Source organism: Onychostoma macrolepis, chromosome 01, assembly GCF_012432095.1.
Source record: "Onychostoma macrolepis isolate SWU-2019 chromosome 01, ASM1243209v1, whole genome shotgun sequence".
Lineage (NCBI taxonomy): Eukaryota > Metazoa > Chordata > Actinopteri > Cypriniformes > Cyprinidae > Onychostoma > Onychostoma macrolepis.
Genome location: NC_081155.1, coordinates 27,426,205 through 27,445,874, shown reverse-complemented (window position 1 = coordinate 27,445,874; position 19,670 = coordinate 27,426,205). Strand labels below are relative to the sequence as shown.

Sequence of the window (19,670 nt, the reverse complement as noted above, 5' to 3'; positions counted from 1 at the left end):
GGCTCACATTTAACAAAAACCCACCAATTCACTCTCTCAATTGCTATTATTGCTCTTTTGTTGATTTTGATTGCTTCTATTGTCTTCGAGTCGTTTTGGATAAAAGCATCTGCTAAATGATTAAATGTAATGTAAATGTAAAAAACTTGTGAGATTGGAATCATGAATCACACCATGTTTGTTAATTTAGACCAGAGGAGATGAGCCTGGTTCCTCCCAAAGTTTTTTTCTCCTTTCTGTCAAGATTCCTTGTCACTGTTGTTTGATTGCTTGCGCAGTTGGAGCTTAAATGACAATTAATATTTCAACAAGATTATTGATCTGACTGTAAGTTTTGGATAAAAAACAAAAACTGAACAGAACCTAGCTGGATAATGTAGAGCGTGTATGCAAATATACTGTATAAAACACTATATAAATACATGCAAAAAAAAGTGGAATCACAGTACTAGCTAGTAGCATACCATGACGCATGATTGAAGTGACATCTCAAAGCATTTGCATCAGCTACTGAAGATCTGAAATCATGGCAATCCCAAGTCATAGTATAAATAAGTCAAATCAATGATCCAATACAGTATTAGGACAATATTTGTAAACCATTAAAAAAAAGTTAAAAATGAACAAATTATTTCCTAAGTTCAGTATGGCATTTCAAAACAAATTGATGTCTTTAGTACAGTTTACTCATTGTTTACTCTCTTACCTACTGGTGCAGGTTGCGCTGTCAATGATTGGCTGGAAGAACTTGGAGGAGCTGACTTTTTTGAACTGAGCTTGTTCGCTTGGGTACAGTAGGATTAGTGGAAGGGTAAAGTCAAATGTTATCCTCAAACCATCCACCATTTCTTTACAGAGCTCCTCGCTGTAATGGGAAAACAAAGAAGCCCCTTTTAGCTTCAAGATCTGAGTAACTGTTGTAAAATTTCAGGTACTCTTCAGGTCTCAAATGGCATCTCTTCACTTAAAATGTGATGACTTACAACATGTTATGACTATTTTATGTTATCTCTTGTCACACACACACACACACACACACACACACATACACAGATACACTTGACCACAAGTTAAATAAGACATTAAAAAGTAGATGATCAACAATGTAGGAAAGAACAGAATATAGAGATGCAAAATTCCAGTTACGGTGGCATTAAAAACTAGAGATGTACTAAATGTTTGGCCGAAAAAGTTTATTTTGTATGCATCAAACATACTGCATTTGAGCAAGATTTAGATTTGGGAGTCCAGATTTGATATCTGACCACAAGTTTATGATAAAAAGAGTTACAGTAATTTCTGTCAAGAGCACAGGTCAAATGAGCAAAATCAATCAGTAGTTGTATTAAGTAGTAGTTGATATTTTGAATAGAATAGCAGGACATATTCAATCATTTTTGCTCCAGTTTATTTGTGGACCCTATATATACCAAATTTTCATAACTGTTTACGTTAATTTAACACATAAGTGACTGTTTATGTGAATACTCCACATGACAGGCATTTTGACGTAACTGACCATTCAAGCACCACAGCATACTAAAATGATTATGATCACATGCTGTCTGAGAGAGACGGCTTACTGTGTACACACTTCAGGTGTATTAGTAACTGTATCTAAATCTATTTAATCCCATGTATTGACTTCCGGTTCCTGTCTGCCATGCTGCTGAGAGGTTTGCGATTGTAGCTCCGTGTAGCTTCGCTTTTCTGTTGAAAAATCTTACTTTCACTCTCTGTTGTTTAAAGTGATAAAATATAACTTAATTCCCACTATATTTTTGATATTATCTATCAAACTAATCTAACTAATTTGATCTATCTTTTAATCTAAAACCGCGAGTGCAGCGCGTTAGCATTCCTTAGCTTGTCATTCGCGGTTCCATTCGCATTTCTATTTGTACCTATTGCCATTTTCTTTTCTCTCGCTCAGTTTCATTTCTTTCTCGCTGCGTTTTTCACAAGTTCATCAAACAACAGTGGTAAGTGAATTCATTCATCAATCACAGTGAGTAATGGCTTCTTCTCCTGCTATTGTTGTTTGCACCGCTTGCCGCATGTATAGTTTCTCTCTCTCTGTAGGCAACGAGGGATTCACATGTGATAAATGCAGGGAAATAGTTAGCCTGACAGAGAAGATTTTAGAACTAGAGACACGCATCCAAACTTTAGTTGAGGATAGTAAGAATGTGAGGGCTGTAGATACTGCTTTGGATGCGACTAGCTCAGGGAGTCCCGTACACTTTTCGGTTCTGGTTACAGAGCCCCCGCAGCAGGGCAACTGGGTGACTGTGAGGTGGCATAGTCGTGGGTCAAAACGACTCTTCCGTTCCGATCAAAACATCAAACAGGTTCTCCCCACTCAGTGACGCACCCACTGAGAAACCTGATGAAAGTGCTCTAGTTATTGGCAATTCTATTGTACGGAACGTGAAAATAGAGACACCAGCCACCATAGTCCAATGTTTACTGGGAGCCAGAGTGCCTGACATCTTGGCAAATTTAACAGTGCTGGCTAATGCTAAACGTAAAGTCAGTAAGATTGTTATTCACGTCGGCGCTAATGATGTTCAACTTCGCCAGTCGGAGATCACTAAAAATAATGTTAAAAAGGTGTGTGAACTTGCAAATACGATGTCAGACACTGTATACCTTGGCCCCCTCCCTGCTTACTGGGGTGATGAGATTCATAGCAGACTGTCGTCACTCAGTGGCTGGATGTCTAAGTGGTGCCTGCAGAATAACATAGGTTTTATAGACAATTGGACGAGTTTTTGGGGCAGACCTGACCTGTTGAAAAGAGATGGTCTTCATCCCTCCTGAGATGGTGCCGCTCTCTCTCTCTAGAAATATGGCACATAGTCTTATGGTGCGTTCACACCAGACGCAAATGAAGCGTTAAGCGCGAGTGATTTACATGTTAAGTCAATGCAAAGACACGAATAGATATCCTGTGGCGCGAATTGAACGTTTCGGGCGTTTGACGCGCGTAACGGATACCCGGAGCTGTACGATACATCTTCGTACTTTTACAGAAACAGGAATAAAAAGGATCTTGCTTGGAAGAAAGTGAGTGAGGAGGTCGGACAATCTGGTAAGTTGTAAAAAACGCTCTTTACTCAATTTGAGCTATATATACACAGGTATATACATATTGAGTTGATGTGTTTATTCAGAGGAAGTGTGCAGAAAGAAGTGGAAGAGTCAACAAAATCCATGTCAGCCATTTCGCAACGAGACTGGAGCCGCCTGGCAGAAGCCCCTCCCTGACGTGAATTCGCGTCTGTTGTGAAGTGAATTTCATGCGCGAATGAAGCGAGTAAACTCAAAATGTTCAAGCGTCCAACTACGCACGAATAGCGCGATTTATTCGCGCAAGTTGCGTCTGGTGTGAACACACAGTTAGAGTTTCTACTTGACTAACTGGGGCCCAGGTCAGGAAGCAGACAGACTGGCTAAACCGACTATCTGCTAGCCACCTCACGTCACAGAAGTTGGTTAATTCTCAGCACATAGAGACTCTTTCACCTAGATATCACATTATAGAGACTGTGGCTGTTCCCCGAACTAGAAAATACAAAAAAACATCCAAAACAATTTAATTGATGTTCAACAAATAAAAAATTTATATAATACAGAGAAACAAATGATAAAGCTTGGCTTACTGAATATCAGGTTCCTTTCTACGAAAGCGCTTTTTGTAAATGATATGATCACTGATCATAACCTAGATGTGCTCTGTTTGACAGAAACTTGGCTAAAACCAGATGAATACATTATTTTAAACGAGTCTACCCCCCAAGATTACTGTTATAAAAATGAGCCGCGTCCAAAAGGCAAAGGGGGAGGTGTTGCTACAATTTATAGCAATATTCTCAGTATTTCTCAGAGGGCAGTTTTTAAATATAACTCTTTTGAAGTAATGGTGCTTCGTATAACATTATTTAGAGAAACAAGTGTTAATGATAAATCCCCTGTGATGTTTGTACTGGCTACTGTATACAGACCACCAGGGCACCACACAGATTTTATTAAAGAATTTGCTAATTTTCTATCAGAGTTAGTGCTGGCTGCAGATAAAGTCTTAAAGTGCCCCTATTATGGATTTTTGAAAATTACCTTTCATGCAGTGTGTAACACAGCTCTAAGTGAATGAAAACATCCTGCAAAGTTTTAAATCTAAAAGTGCACCATGTATAACGTTATTGTCTTTCAAAAGAAAGAGTCGACTCCGAGTCATGAAAACGAGTTGTTTTTAAAATGAATTGAGCTGTTTCAAGGTGACGTCAACATGAAACATTAGCATATTTATGCCCACCCACTTGTTGCACGCGCAAACCCGGGAAAACTTGAACTTCCCCTCCCTCAAACACTGTAGCGGATTCCTATGGAGAAGACGCTGTGCTCTACACTTTGAGGGTAAATCCGTTAGGGTACAGTTAGGGTATGTCAAAATAATTTTCTCAACTTATTTTCTCCTCCAACTTCAAAATCATCCTACATCGCTGCAGAAGCACCGACCCAGTGTTTACAAAGTAAACATGCAAGGAGGGTCAAACATCCTTTACAAAAAAAAAAAAAAAAAGGTAAAACAACGATGTAGTACGATTTTGAAGTTGGAGGAGAAAAGTGTTGGGAGTTTTTAGACATACCCTGTCTTGAACCGTTGTACACAGACAAAGTACGCATGCGCCTCGCAGAGCTAGACAAGATTTGTGGTTAAAAAGTGTATAAACATTTTTTTTTAAAGAAAATTACAGATGGTTTCGCTAGATAAGTTGTGACTGATAAATTCTTTGGACTGAAGAAAGGGAGACATAAACATCTTGGATGACATGGGGGTGAGTAAATTATCAGGAAATTCTGGAAGAGGAGTAATTCTTTTAAAAACTGTTGCTGTCATGTACTCTGTACTGCAGCATGCAAAATACGTATTTAGTTGTGTGTGTTGTGTTCGCTCCGCGCAGCTTGTAGATCTCCATCTAACCGGATAGCAGCAATATCTGCTCGCTCGCAATTGTCTAGAAATGTGTCGATGAATAGTGAATGTTTGTCGTTGTTATTATTTGGAGTTCTGATAAAGAATAGAGCAATTCGTTGGTGTACAAACTGCAGTGCTTTATCAATGCGCTTCTGCATTGGGCTAACGCATATACCATGGCTGTTTGGGTGTTTACCACCGAGCTGTGGGTTTAGTGGCGATGGGCGTTCCGTTATTGACATGCGCTGCACGCAGAAGACCAATCACAACAGACTGGGTCATCAGACCAATCACCACAGATTAGCATCACAGATTTGGAAAAATGAATTGTTGAACGAACCGTTTGGGAGTCGTGAGCTAAAAAGGAAAAAAAATAATGCGTATTTTAAGACAATGAAAGTGTTTTTTTCACCTTGCATGCATGTCAACCTGTTGTTGGGGACTCCCAAAACCACCACCAGTGTGCAGCATCCACTTGGATGATGCAACGGCAGCCACAGGACAACGGCGCCAGTGCGCTCACCACACACCAGCTACAGGTGGAGAGGAGAGAGTGTCGTAGAGCCAATCAAGTGAATGGGGATTATTAGGAGGCCATGATTGACAAGGGCCAGTGGAGGGAATTTGGCCAGGACACCGGGGTTACACCCCTACTCTTTACGATGAGTGTCATGGGATTTTTAATGACCACAAAGAGTCAGGACCTCGGTTTAACGTCTCATCCGAAAGACTGTGCTTTTTTACAGTATAGTGTCCCCGTCACTATACTGGGGCGTTAGGACCCACACAGACTGCAGGGTGAGCACCCCCTGCTGGTCTCACTAACACCTCTTCCAACAGCAACCTAGTTTTCCCAGGAGGTCTCCCATCCAGGTACTGACCAGGCTCAGCCCTGCTTAGCTTCCATGGGCAACCGGTCTTGGGCTGCAGGGTGATATGGCTGTGGCTAAATGCATAAATGTACATGTAAATGATAAATGTACATGTAAATGATGTAACAGAAACTATGGTCTCTCTCTTTTCTAGCACTTTAGATACTTTAGATACAGTTGCTCCTTTACGCTTAAGGAAGATTAAGGAAAAGAGTACAACACTGTGATATAATTAGCACACTTGCGCCCTAAAGAGAGCAGCCCGGAAAATGGAGCGCAGCTGGAGGAAAACAAAACTAGAGGTATTTCGTATTGTTTGGCGGGAAAGTACCCTATCCTACAGAAAAGCATTAAAAACTGCTAGATCTGATTACTTTTTAGAATTACTTCTTTTAGAAGAAAACAAACATAACCCCAGGTATTAATTCAATACAGTGGCTAAATTAACAAAAAATAAAGCATCAGCAGGTGTTGACATTTCCCAACAGCACAGCAGTAATGACTTTATGAACTATTTTACTTCCAAGATTGATACTATTAGAGATACATTTGTAACCATGCAGCCATCAGCTACAGTATCGCATCAGATCACTATAGATCCCCTGAGAATCAATTCCACTCATTCTCTACTATAGGAGAGGAAGAATTGTTTAAACTTGTTAAATCATCTAAACCAACACCATGTATGTTAGACCCTATTCCATCTAAACTACTAAAAGAAGTGCTTCCAGAAGTCATAGATCCTCTTTTGGCTATAATTAATTCGTCATTGTCATTAGGATATGTCCCCAAAACCTTCAAATTGGCTGTTATTAAGCCTCTCGTTAAAAAAAAAACACAACTTGACCCCAAAGATCTAGTTAATTACAGACCAATCTCGAATCTCCCTTTTCTATCAAATAAACTAGAAAAGGTAGTACAGGGCTCGCAAAATTTAAAAATCCCTGGTAGCCCTTCGGGCAGGTACTCTTCAGATTTTGGTAGCCCGAAAATTAATTTAACTAGCCCAAATAAAAATAAAAATAAAACTTTTTTTTTTTTTTTTTTTTAATATTGAAAATCAGATAGGGTCTGCGCAGAATTTTTAAAAATAAATTTAAGGCAATTCATGACCCATTTTAAGAGCTGCACAAGTAAAATTAACACAGAATGAGCAGGGTTGGACAATGTCTATGGTAACATACAGTATTGAGCCATAAAATGATTTACAGTTCAGATACAGGTTTTCATGTTAATTTATTTTAAGATATTATGGTCAGGTATTATGTTAATTTAAAACTTATAAATATTACTGTCTTAATTGTTTACATTTTTAGAAGGCACATTAACTTCTTTCTCATTTACAACTCTATGTGTTTGCTGCGTAAAACGTTGATATTTGCATTGATCTGACCATAAACAGCAAGAAAGATTTAAATGCGAATTCATTCTCTGCCATGAGGTGTCGCTTTAGGAGCGCTGAAATATTGCGGTTTCCCCGGAAACGCTGTACACAAAGCAGCTCTGCGCTCATAAACGCTGCTTTATCAGGAATTATAGGTAAAATTAAATTAAATTGCCAACGACACATTTCTGAGGACAGTCGGTTCCCTTCAGATACACTCACATAGAGACATCCGCGCCGCGTTTTGACTTGAAACGTGCAGCGCTCATATTTATTCAATGACATCATTGCCTTTTGAAGTTTAATACTGCCGTTTCGCGACTCTTGTCTTTCCGTCCCCAACTGTAAGACCTCTAGAAATTATAATTAAGACATTTCTTATACCATTTAACGTATTTAAAACTTTAAGTGTGATACAAGACCCGCGGGAGATCTGTATTTAAGGTAGCCCATCGGGCAGGCGGTGATACATTTTGGTAGCCCGACTGGAAAACACAATAGCCCCGGGACGTCGAGCTAGCGATTTTGGGAGCCCTGTAGTATCCTCACAATTATATTCCTTCTTAGAGAAAAATGATATCTGTGAGGATTTCCAGTCAGGATATAGACCGTTTCATAGTACTGAGACTGCTCTCAGAGTTACAAATGACCTGCTCTTATCATCTGATCGTGGTTGTATCTCTCTATTAGTGCTACTGGATCTTAGCGCTGCATTCGACACTATTGACCACAACATTCTTTTTAATAGACTAGAAAACTTTGTTGGCATTAGTGGAAGTGCATTAGCATGGTTCAAATCTTACTTATCTGACCGCCATCAATTTGTAGCAGTGAAAGAAGAGGTATCATATCGATCACAAGTGCAGTATGGAGTACCTCAAGACTCAGTACTAGGGCCGTTACTTTTCACGCTTTACATGTTACCCTTGGGAAATATCATCAGAAAACACGGTTTTAGCTTTCACTATTATGCTGATGATACTCAGCTCTATATTTCTTCGCGGCCCGGTGAAACACACCAAATTGAGAAACTAACGGAATGCATAGTCGATATAAAAAACTGGATGGCGAGTGGATGCCGGATTCTCCCAAGGTTTTTTTCTCCATTCTGTCACCGATGGAATTTTGGTTCCTTGTCGCTGTCACCTCTGACTTGCTTAGTTGGGGACACTTAATTTCCAGCGATATCGTCGACTTGATTGCACAGATACTATTTAAACTGAACTGAGCTGGACGATGACATCACTGAATTCAATAATGAAAGGCCTTTAACTGAAAATTGAGTGTTTAATCTTGTCATTTTACATTATTGACACACTATTTTCCTATTTTGATATTGGAAAGTTGCTTTGACAATCTGTATTGTTAAAAGCGCTATATAAATAAAGGTGACTTGACTTGACTTTAATCATGTAAAACCCAAATTTGTGGTCGCATGTTGTCTGAGACTCTCAGTGCGACACTTTCTGTACATGAGCTTCAGCTGTGTCAGTCAAGGTGAACATCGCATCTAGTTATTTTTCACAGCTTTTTCACAGCTCTGTTTAAAACAGAGCATGTTTCACTCTTTCTTCATTCAGGTTTTACGTGTCAATAACTTGTGTACACAGTACTGCGTTAATAAAAACAAAATGGCAAAATATATAATTGTAGACACTACACTACATACCACCCACCCCTAATATATATATATATATATATATATATATATATATATATATATATATATATATATACACATATACATATACAGGTGCTGGTCATATAATTAGAATATCATCAAAAGTTGATTTATTTCACTAATTCCATTCAAAAGTGAAACTTGTATATTATATTAATTCATTACACACAGACTGATATATTTCAAATGTTTATTTCTTTTAATTTTGATGATTAGAGCTTACAGCTCATGAAAGTCAAAATCAGTATCTCAAAATATTAGAATATTACTTAAGACCAATACAAAGAAAGGATTTTTAGAAATCTTGGCCAACTGAAAAGTATGAAAATGAAAAGTATGAACATTTACAGCACTCAATACTTAGTTGGGGCTCCTTTTGCCTGAATTACTGCAGCAATGAGGCGTGGCATGGAGTCGATCAGTCTGTGGCACTGCTCAGGTGTTATGAGAGCCCAGGTTGCTCTGATAGTGGCCTTCAGCTCATCTGCATTGTTGGGTCTGGTGTCTCTCATCTTCCTCTTGACAATACCCCATAGATTCTCTATGGGGTTCAGGTCAGGCGAGTTTGCTGGCCAATCAAGCACAGTAACACTATGGTCATTGAACCAGCTTATGGTACCTTTGGCAGTGTGGGCAGGTGCCAAGTCCTGCTGGAAAATGAAATCAGCATCTCCATAAAGCTTGTCAACAGAAGGAAGCATGAAGTGCTCTAAAATTTCCTGGTAGATGGCTGCGTTGACTGTGGACATCAGAAAACACAGTGGACCAACACCAGCAGATGACATGGCAGCCCAAATCATCACAGACTGTGGAAACGTCACACTGGACTTCAAGCAACATGGATTCTGTGCCTCTCCACTCTTCCTTCAGACTCTGGGACCTTGATTTCCAAATGAAATGTAAAATTTACTTTCATCTGAAAAGAGGACTTTGGACCACTGAGCATCAGTCCAGTTCTTTTTCTCCACAGCCCAGTTAAGATGCTTCTGACGTTGTCTCTGGTTCAGAAGTGGCTTGGTAGCCCTTTTCCTGAAGACGTCTGAGCGTGGTGACTCTTGATGCACTGACTCCAGCTTCAGTTCTCTCCTTGTGAAGCTCTCCCAAGTGTTTGAATTGGCTTTGCTTGACTGTATTCTCAAGCTTGCGGTCATCCCTGTTGCTTGTGCACCTTTTCCTACCCAAATTCTTCCTTCCAGTCAACTTTGCATTTAATATGCTTTGATACAGCACTCTGTAAACAGCCACACCTTTCAGTAATGACCTTCTGTGACTTACCCTCTTTGTGGAGGGTGTCAATGTTCGTCTTCTGGATCATTGCCAAGTCAGCAGTCTTCCCCATTATTGTGGTTTCAAAGAACAAGAGATACCCAGAATTTATACTGTAGGGATGGTCATTTATTCAAACTCAAATGTAAATATTCTAATATTTTGAGATACTGATTTTTGACTTTCATGAGCTGTAAGCTTTAATCATCAAAATTAAAAGAAATAAACATTTGAAATATATCAGTCTGTGTGTAATGAATGAATATAATATACAAGTTTCACTTTTGAATGGAATTAGTGAAATAAATCAACTTTTGATGATATTCTAATTATATGACCAGCACCTGTATGTATGTATATATATATATATATATATATATATATATATATATATATATATATATTAGGGGTGTCAACGTTAACGCATGCAATTAATCTAAAAATTTTACGCAAATTAATCACTTGATAAGGTTTGACCCCAACTTCTTCCCGTCATCGCAGCATGGAAGGTTATCTATCATTGTGTGATGAGGCTACAGCGAACCAGTGTTGCCAGGGTAACGGCACAAGTGGACTATTCTGAAAATACAGTCGCGGGAAATTACAGAGCCGTGGGTTGCAGTTTTTTGGGCTAATTTTATAATGTACCGCGGCCGCCCAAGGTGTATATAGACAACTAAAAATTAAAATAGATCCTTTTACTAATGTGTATTATACTTGGAATGTATACCTGGCAACTTAAGAACGGAGAGGTGGTTGTAACATCAAACAACATGAGTTTCAGCAGAGCATAACATGACAACAGCCACTATAGATTATGTAAGATAATAAACACACGATTACGATAGGATATTTGTATGTGATTTAATGAATGTGTACATCTGAAATGCTAATTTGTGCAGCCATATAAAAGGCCATAAATAGCATAATTTAACAACAGTAAATGACCAAATTCCACATGTGATCGCAAAAGGAAGTTATTACAAACACTCGATGGTGGTTTGAAGGGAGTTCTGAGTAAAAGTGCACTATTAATCTCATAAATTGTCTTATGAAGCATGATGCTAATATTAGCTCTAATGCAGCTGCAGAACAGGTCCAATTCTTCTTCATAATGCATTTTGTTATAATACTTCATGTAAGGTCGTAAGAAAATATTTTGTTGTATTTATTTAGAAATACTTTTGATAATAGTTGGGTAAATGTATACTGGGATTCAAGCGATGTGGCTTAGTAAACGTTTTATTGCCAGTATAAAGGCTGATAATGGCTGAATAAAAACAAAAAAATAATGATAAAAGAATAATAAGGATTATGTCTCATACCTGGCGGAAGTGTGAAAGGTTCTGTTTCCTTAAACTAGTTTGTCATGCATTTCTTTATTTCAACACGTTTTCAGGTAAATCCTAGTATTTTAAATTTGTGATTAATCATGATTAATCACAGTCCATGACTGTGATTAACGCAATTAATTTTTTTAATTGATTGTCCATGACTGTGATTAACGCAATTAATTTTTTTAATTGATTGACAGCACTAATATACATATATACACACACACACACACGTTAGGGTTGCTCCGATTGATCAGCCGCATATCAGTATCGGCTCAATCACATTTTATAACTCGATCAGTAGTCACTTAATTTGGCCTACGAACTGATCTCAATGTGATGACCTAAAACATGTGAGGGTGCCTGAATTCACCGCAGTCATGTCAACACCAGCATGTTTACAATCACTACTGTGGAATTGAATTTGTATATATTATACAATGTGTATATGTATGTACTGTACACATATACATATACATATCACACACACACATGGCCAGAATTGTCGGTACCCTTGGTAAATATGATCAAAGGCGGCTGTGAAAATTAATCTGCATTGTTAATCCTTTAGATCTTTTATTTAAAAATTCACAAATATATAACCTTTCATTGAAGAATAAGAATTTAAAATGGGGGGAAATATCATTATGAAGTAAATGTTTTTCTCTAATACACATTGGCCACAATTAACAGTACCCTTTTATTCAATACTTTTTGAAAACTCCATTTGTCAGTTTAACAGCTCTAAATTTTCTCCTATAATGCTTGATGAGGTTAGAGAACACCTGACAAGAGATCAGAGACCATATTCCGCCCTGGCAGTGGTGTTCCGAACCAAAGCGTTGACAGATAGTTAACGGAAATAAAGCACCACCACTCGTTCTTCTTGCGCACGTGATGCACACTTTACTTGACTTTCTTGTAAAACTAAAAAAGAAATCACAAAAGGTAGAAATTACAAAATGATTACAAAATATTGTAAATAACATACAACTTCCATGTTTATAAACATTCACTAACATATTTAAACAGCTAAATAAACAATCAAAGCGCATTAATGACGTGCACATACACGAAAGCGATTGCACAGCTCCGTTAGCATGTTAGCTATCAGACTGCGATGGACTTCTGGACAGAACATCAATCTTTAAACATGTCAATATTGACCCTTTTTCACCAAACTAACACAGGAAGTATTACAGATGTTTTCAAAATAAAATTAGTGACTTATGGTCGTACCTACCACAAGGACTGAAAGCAAACAACAACGCGTCCCTAGATACCGATCACAGTCTCTTCTTCTATAACTTTTTAAACCTCCAGTTACGTCCTAGAGTATAGTGCAATAACATTTTCCACCACTAGATGTCACAAACAAACCTCTTAAATAAATCAAGGCACAGCTTACAAAAATGAAACAATCATTACACGAAACAGACCATTTCTTCATCCAGAATCACTCCAGATCCTTCAGATTCCCAGCTCCATGATGGTGCTTCTTCTCTTTAGTTCACCCCACTCATTTTCTACAGGGTTCAGGTCAGAGGACTGGAATGGCCATAGCAGAAGCTTGGTTTTGTGCTCAGTGACCCATTTTTGTGTTGTTTTTGAGGTTTGTGTTTGGATTATTGTATGGTTGGAAGATCAAAACATGGCCCATAAAATTTCAGTCAGTCACATATTGATTTTTTTTTATCTGTTGTTATTTGATAGAATCCATGATGCTTTAATTCCAGGACCTCCAGCAGAAATATAGGCCCACAACATCAAAAATACAGCAGTATATTTCATTGTACACATGGGGTACTTTTTTATCCCTGTGTGCACCAAGACCGTAGAACCCAGTGCCATTTGAAGTTCCAGTCGTGTCTGATAACTGAATATGCTGAAGTTTGTTTTTGGATGAGCGAGGAGAATTTTTCTTGAAACCCTCACCGAACAACATGTGGTGATGGTGATGTAGGGGCTGTTTGACAATTTTTTTTTTTAAAGGTTTTCTGACCCCGAGACTGTCCAGATTCTCCAGCTGTGGTCCTTGGAGAGTCTTTAGCCACTCAAATTCTCCTCACTGTGCATTAGGACGATATAAACACACGTCCTCTTCCAGGCAGTTTCGTAACATTTTCTGTTGATTGGAAATTCTTAATTATTGCCCTGATGGTGGAAATGGGAATTTTCACTGCTCTAGCTCTTTTCTTAAAGCCACTTCACTAATTTGTGAAGCTCAATTATCTTTTGCTGCACATCAGAAATATATTCTTTGGTTTTTCTCATTGTGATGGATGATTAAGGGAATTTGGACTTTGTTTTCCCTCCTATTTATATTTCTGTGAAATAGCCATGGCTGGATAATTTCATGTTCATAATCACCCTGGAGTGCTCAAAATTGTAAAAAAGAATGGGAATATACTCCAGATATATTTTACTCATAAGAATTTCTAGGAGTACCAATAATTGTATCCAATGTGCACTGTACAAAAAAATGTGGTAAAAATACAGAAAATTTTCTACAGTAATGTCAAGTCAAGTCAAGTTGAGCTTTATTGTCATTCCGCTACATGCGGGGGCATACAGTGGAACGAAATGTCGTGCCTCACAGGACCACGGTGCTACATAAATACAGGAATACAGCAGTGAAGTAAAACAATATAAACTTATACACAACTATCCTACTGATAGATTTGACTATAAATATGCTATATATAAAATAATATTTTACCTATAGATAAACTAAAAAATACAAACAATACAAACTATACGAGTGCTTCAGATAAATACTGTACATGTGCGAAGAGAAACATTGTGAGTCAGCAGCTGGCTGGGGAATAGTGCAGGATGATTTGTAGTGCATGAGCATGTAAACATATGTGTATTACTGAGTCTTTTTGTGGGATTTGTATACACACAGCAGTGTGTGTGAAAAGTGACTAGTGCGCATAGAGGAGGAGAGTGTGCTACTACAGGTGGTTTGTACAGGCCCACTCACCTGTGTGTAGCACACTTCGATTGCACAAAAAAAGTTCCATAAGTTTCAGATGGTCCATGTTTCAGGAGGTAGAGGGTTTGTATGGAGTTTCAGAGAGGGGCGGGGTGATTTGAGTTCAGGGCTCTCACAGCCTGGGGGAAAAAGCTGTTGAGCAATCTGGCAGAGCGGGCTCTGATGCTCCGGTACCGTCTTCCTGATGGTAGGAGCTGGAAGAGACTGTGGGAGGGATGTGTGGAGTCCTTCACGATACTATTTGCTTTGCTGGAGCATCGTGTAAGGAAAATGTACAGGATGGAGGGGAGAGGGGCACCGATGATCTTTGCAGCTGTGTTCACTGTCCGCTGGAGGGTCTTGCGGTCTGCTGCGGTACAGTTCCCGTACCAGACAGTGATGCAGCTGGTCAGCACACTCTCAATGGTGCCCCTGTAGAAAGTGGTGAGGATGGGTGGAGGGAGACTTGCTCTTTTCAGCCGGCGGAGGAAGTGTAGGCGCTGTTGTGCCTTCTTGGAGAGTGACATGGTGTTGGTGGTCCAGGTGAGATCCTCTGTGATGTGCACCCCCAGGAATTTAGTGCTGCTGACTCTCTCCACAGGCGAACTGTCGATGGTCAGTGGGGGGTGATCACCGGAGTTCCTTCTGAAGTCCATCACAACCTCCTTTGTCTTACTCACATTGAGGGACAGGTTGTTAGTGCCACACCATTCAGCCAGCTGTGCCACTTCCTCTCTGTAGTGTGTTTCATCATTGTTGCTGATGAGACCTACCACTGTTGTGTCGTCAGCAAACTTGATGATGTGGTTGGAGCTGGACTTGGCAGTGCAGTCGTGGGTCAGCAGCGTGAAGAGCAGCGGGCTGAGCACACAGCCTTGTGGGGCACCTGTGCTCAGTGTGGTAGTGCTCGAGGTGTTGTGGCCGACACGGACTGACTGAGGTCTTCCGGTAAGAAAGTCCAGAATCCAATTACAGTGGGAGTTGTTAAGGCCCAGCAGGTTTAGTTTATTTATGAGCTGTTGTGGAATTATTGTGTTGAATGCTGAGCTGAAGTCAATGAACAGCATTCTAACATAACAGTCTTTGTTTTCTAGGTGGGTAAGAGCCAGGTGGAGGGTGGAGGAGATTGCATCGTCCGTAGAGCGGTTTGGACGGTATGCAAACTGGAGCGAGTCGAGTGTGTTGGGGAGGCTGGTTTTGATGTTGTGCATGACGAACCTCTCAAAGCACTTCATTATGATTGGAGTCAGTGCTATGGGACGGTAGTCATTTAGACAGGACACAGGTGATTTCTTTGGTACCGGTATGATTGTTGTGGATTTGAGACATGTGGGGACGACTGCCTGGCTCAGCGAGGTGTTGAAGATATCTGTTATGACATCTGTCAGCTGTTCAGCACAGTCTTTCAGTACACGGCCAGGTATGTTGTCGGGACCCGCAGCCTTGCGTGGGTTGATCCTAGATAGGGTCTTCCTTACGTCGGCTGGAGACAGACAGAGCACCTGGTCGTTGGGAGGTGTGGGCAGTTTTTGTGCAGGTGTGTCATTCTGCATTTCAAACCGTGAATAAAAGTGGTTGAGTGTATCTGGGAGGGATGTGTCATCATCACAGGCCTGTGGCGGGGGCTTGTAGTCTGTGATGGTCTGAATGGCTTTCCACAGACTCTGTGTGTCTCTGCTGTCTGTGAAGTGATCATTGATTTTTTGAGCATATGACCGTTTTCCATTTTTCATGCTGCGGGACAGATTGGCTCTTGCTGTTTTGAGGGCTGCTTTATCTCCTGATCTGAAAGCTTCATCTCTGGTCTTTAGCAGCCCACGAACCTCTGCTGTCATCCATGGCTTCTGGTTGGCGCGTGTGGTGATGGTCTTGGTGACTGTCACATCATCAGTGCACTTTTTGATGTAAGCAGTCACAGTTTCAGTGTACTTCTGCAGGTCTGTGTGGTTGTTGTAGGTGGCCACCTCTTTAAACATGTTCCAGTCTGTGTCCTGGAAGCAGTCCTGCAGTGCTGAGGTAGCATTTTCTGGCCATACCGTGATCTGTTTTTGAACCGGTTTGGCAAGTTGGAGAAGTGGTCTGTATGCTGGGATTAGCATAACAGAGATGTGGTCGGAGTACCCGAGGTGGGGGCGGGGTTCGGCTTTGTAAGCGTTCTTTTCTGTTGTGTAAACAAAGTCCAGTGTGTTATTTCCCCTTGTTGCAAAGTTCACATGTTGGTAGAACTTTGGCAAAACTGTCTTTAAGTTTGCGTGGTTGAAGTCACCGGCTATGATGAAAAAGCCGTCGGGGTTATTTGTTTGTTGTTCGCTGATGGCGCTGTACAGTTCGCGAAGCGCGTCCTTAGCGTTTGCACATGGGGGAATGTAAACCGCGACAATAACAGTGGCCGTGAACTCCCGCGGCAGATAGAACGGTCGACACTTCACAACCATAAACTCCACCAGCGATGAACAGTGTTTTGATACTAACGCAGCATTGTTACACCATTCTTTGTTGATATACACACACAAGCCACCGCGAGTCTTACCAGACAGTGATGAATCTCTGTCCGCTCGGTAGCAGGTTAGCCCGTGCAGCTGAATGGCGGAGTCCGGGATGTTGTCGTTTAGCCATGTTTCAGTGAAAACAGACACACAACAATCCCTTGCCTCATGCTGTGTAGACCGACTGAGTTGAATTAAGTCCAGTTTGTTTTCCAGAGAGCGAACGTTTGAGAGCATGAGTGTTGGAAGAGCCGGTCTTGTGGGGTTAGCCCTTAGCCTAGCTTGTATACCTCCGCGCTTACCGCGCTTCCGTCCTCTCTCACACCGCTTGCGACGCAGCTTGTGCGGGTAGCGTCAGTAGGCGAGGCCGCGGTCTCGAGGTCCAGCTCCAGCAGTAAACAAAGGCCTCGTAGCTTCTCAGTAGCCGCCGGCGAGAGTTTGTGTTTGTATGTGTTGTTGATGTCCAAAAGGCTTTGGCGATCATAGATGTATCCCGGAGTGATCTCCCGATGAATTAGCGGTAAATTGACATTGTTTGGAGACGAACAGACGACATTAAAAGACATAAAAGCACCGTCTTTGGGACCCGGAGAAGCCGCTGCGTCTGAGCGCGCCGCCATCTTGGATTGTACCGTTCTATGTAAATACAGTTAAATACTGTAAATGATGATAACATATTAACAGCAAGCTATTGTTCAGTCTTAACGGTATAATACAGTATTTTTTTTAGTCTAGTCAGATGTGTGACGTTGTTGCTTGAACCTGCTCATAACTCATCTGAGCACGACGCATCAGCTTCCATCAAAAGTCAAGAGGTGTGCACTCGTGCAGGTTTAAAATTTCTGATCTACAATATTTCATTAACGAGAGAAAGAAGAATAAGAAGTAGAATTAAAGATGATTTTTGTGAGCTACCAGCATCAAAATGGATGGCGCATTTGGCTTGCTTTTCTACTCACAGACTAAGGTAATTGCGATTTTTTTATCAAACTCAGTTTTAGCCTACGATATTATTTACACACTGTTACATCTTTTTATTGAATGAAGTTACCAATAACAATCCAATTTTTTTTATTTTCATATCCAGTGAACGGTAAACAAATCAGCTAACTAAGTTAGCAAGCTTGTTCATTCAAGTTTAACTTTTGTTATTTTGCAATCTAATCAAATGTCCGTGGTATATGTGATCATCCACTGATTTATTTTTTTTTTATCTATGTGATAGACTGGGCTTTATTTTACCATTTGTTGTGCGGTTTATTGAAATGTGCACTAAAGTTATTCTAACAGTTATAATCATACCATAATCATTTTATTATTCTGTCAGAGAGAACCTTAACGATTGTCTGTATTTTGCTGTTACAGTGTGTAGGCTGATACCTATATTTTATAATGTTTCTGAATATTAACTATTGTTGTTGTCTGCAAGTCACAATCGGAGGTTGGATGATTAGTATTAAAAGCCAGCTACTGTCTTCAACTTACAAATCCAAGAGAAAGCTACAAGGACATTGGAGTTTGTTCAAAGGTAAATATTGTTTGATTTATTTTTTTGCCCCTCTTCCCAGCTTTGGTCAGAAATAGTCGTTCTCTCTTTTTACCTCCCAACCCACCTCTCTCTTTCTTTATTTCTGTCAAACACAGTAAGTCCGGATCAGGGCTGGACTGGGACAAAAAAAAATCAGCCCTGACATTTTTTGGTCCAGGCGGCCCACCACCACATATATACACTACCATTCAAAGGTTTTGAACAATAAGCTTTTTAATAATTTTTTTAAAGAAGTATTTTGCTCACCAAGCCTGCATTTATTTGATCCAAAATACAGCAAAAGCAGAAAAGGCTGAATTTTGAGCATCATAACTCCAGTCACATGATCGTTCAGAAATCATTCAAATATTCTGATTTGCTGCTCAAAATCCTTTTATTATTGTTGAAAACAGCGGAGTAGAATTTTTTCAGGTTTTTTTGATGAATAGAAAGTTCAGAAGAACAGCATTTATCTGAAATGGAAATCTTTTGTAACATTATAAATCTCTTTATCATCATTTCTGATCAATTTAAAGCATCCTTGCTAAATAAAAGTATTCATTAAAAACAAAACAAAAATTATACTGACTCCAATCTTTTGAATGGTATATTGTATAATGTTACAAAAGCTTTTTTATTTCAGATAAACGCTGATCTTGGGATCTTTCTATTCATCAAAGAATCCAGAAAAAAAAATGTACTTAACTGTTTTAAATATTGATGATGATGATAATAATAATAATAATAATAATAATAATAATAATAATAATAATAATAAATGTTTCTTGAGCAGCAAAGTAAAAAATATTTCACAATACTACTGCTTTTGCTGTATTTTGGATCAAATAAATGCAGGCTTGATGAGCAGATGAGAATTCTTTAAAAGAACATTCAAAATCTTACTGTTCAAAAACTTTTGACTGGTAGTGTAGATACTGTATGTATCATTGCATCTAGTTGTTTTGGATAAGAATAAAACGTCAGGTCCGACAATATTGTGTCTTTTCGAATTAAAAATCTAGATTTATTTGCATTGGCCCATGGAATCCTCTGTAAACACTTGATTTGGCCAAAAAAAAAAAAAATTTTTTTTTTAAATCGCAGGGGACGAATTTACGTTTTATTAAAAAGTGTTCGCGTATTCTACACTCATGGCGCGCG

General features: G+C 39.5%; 1 protein-coding gene across 16 annotated transcripts in view; it reads right to left on the bottom strand.

The window, feature by feature from the left end:
* Nucleotides 1–19,670, bottom strand: part of LOC131540449 (male-specific lethal 3 homolog) — a 223,412-nt gene that overhangs the window by 147,091 nt on the left and 56,651 nt on the right. For 15 of the 16 annotated variants that reach the window (XR_009271275.1, XR_009271278.1, XR_009271276.1 and 12 more), the window contains exons 10-11: nt 707–865; nt 465–518 (exon numbers count right to left, since the gene is read on the bottom strand). Coding sequence is in view for 11 of the 16 variants with exons in the window: in XM_058775266.1 (XP_058631249.1) it covers nt 465–518; nt 707–865 (213 nt within the window). In the remaining 5 variants the exon portion in view is untranslated. The remainder of the gene's footprint in view (nt 1–464; nt 519–706; nt 866–19,670) is intronic. The other variant, XM_058775376.1, reaches the window with a different exon arrangement.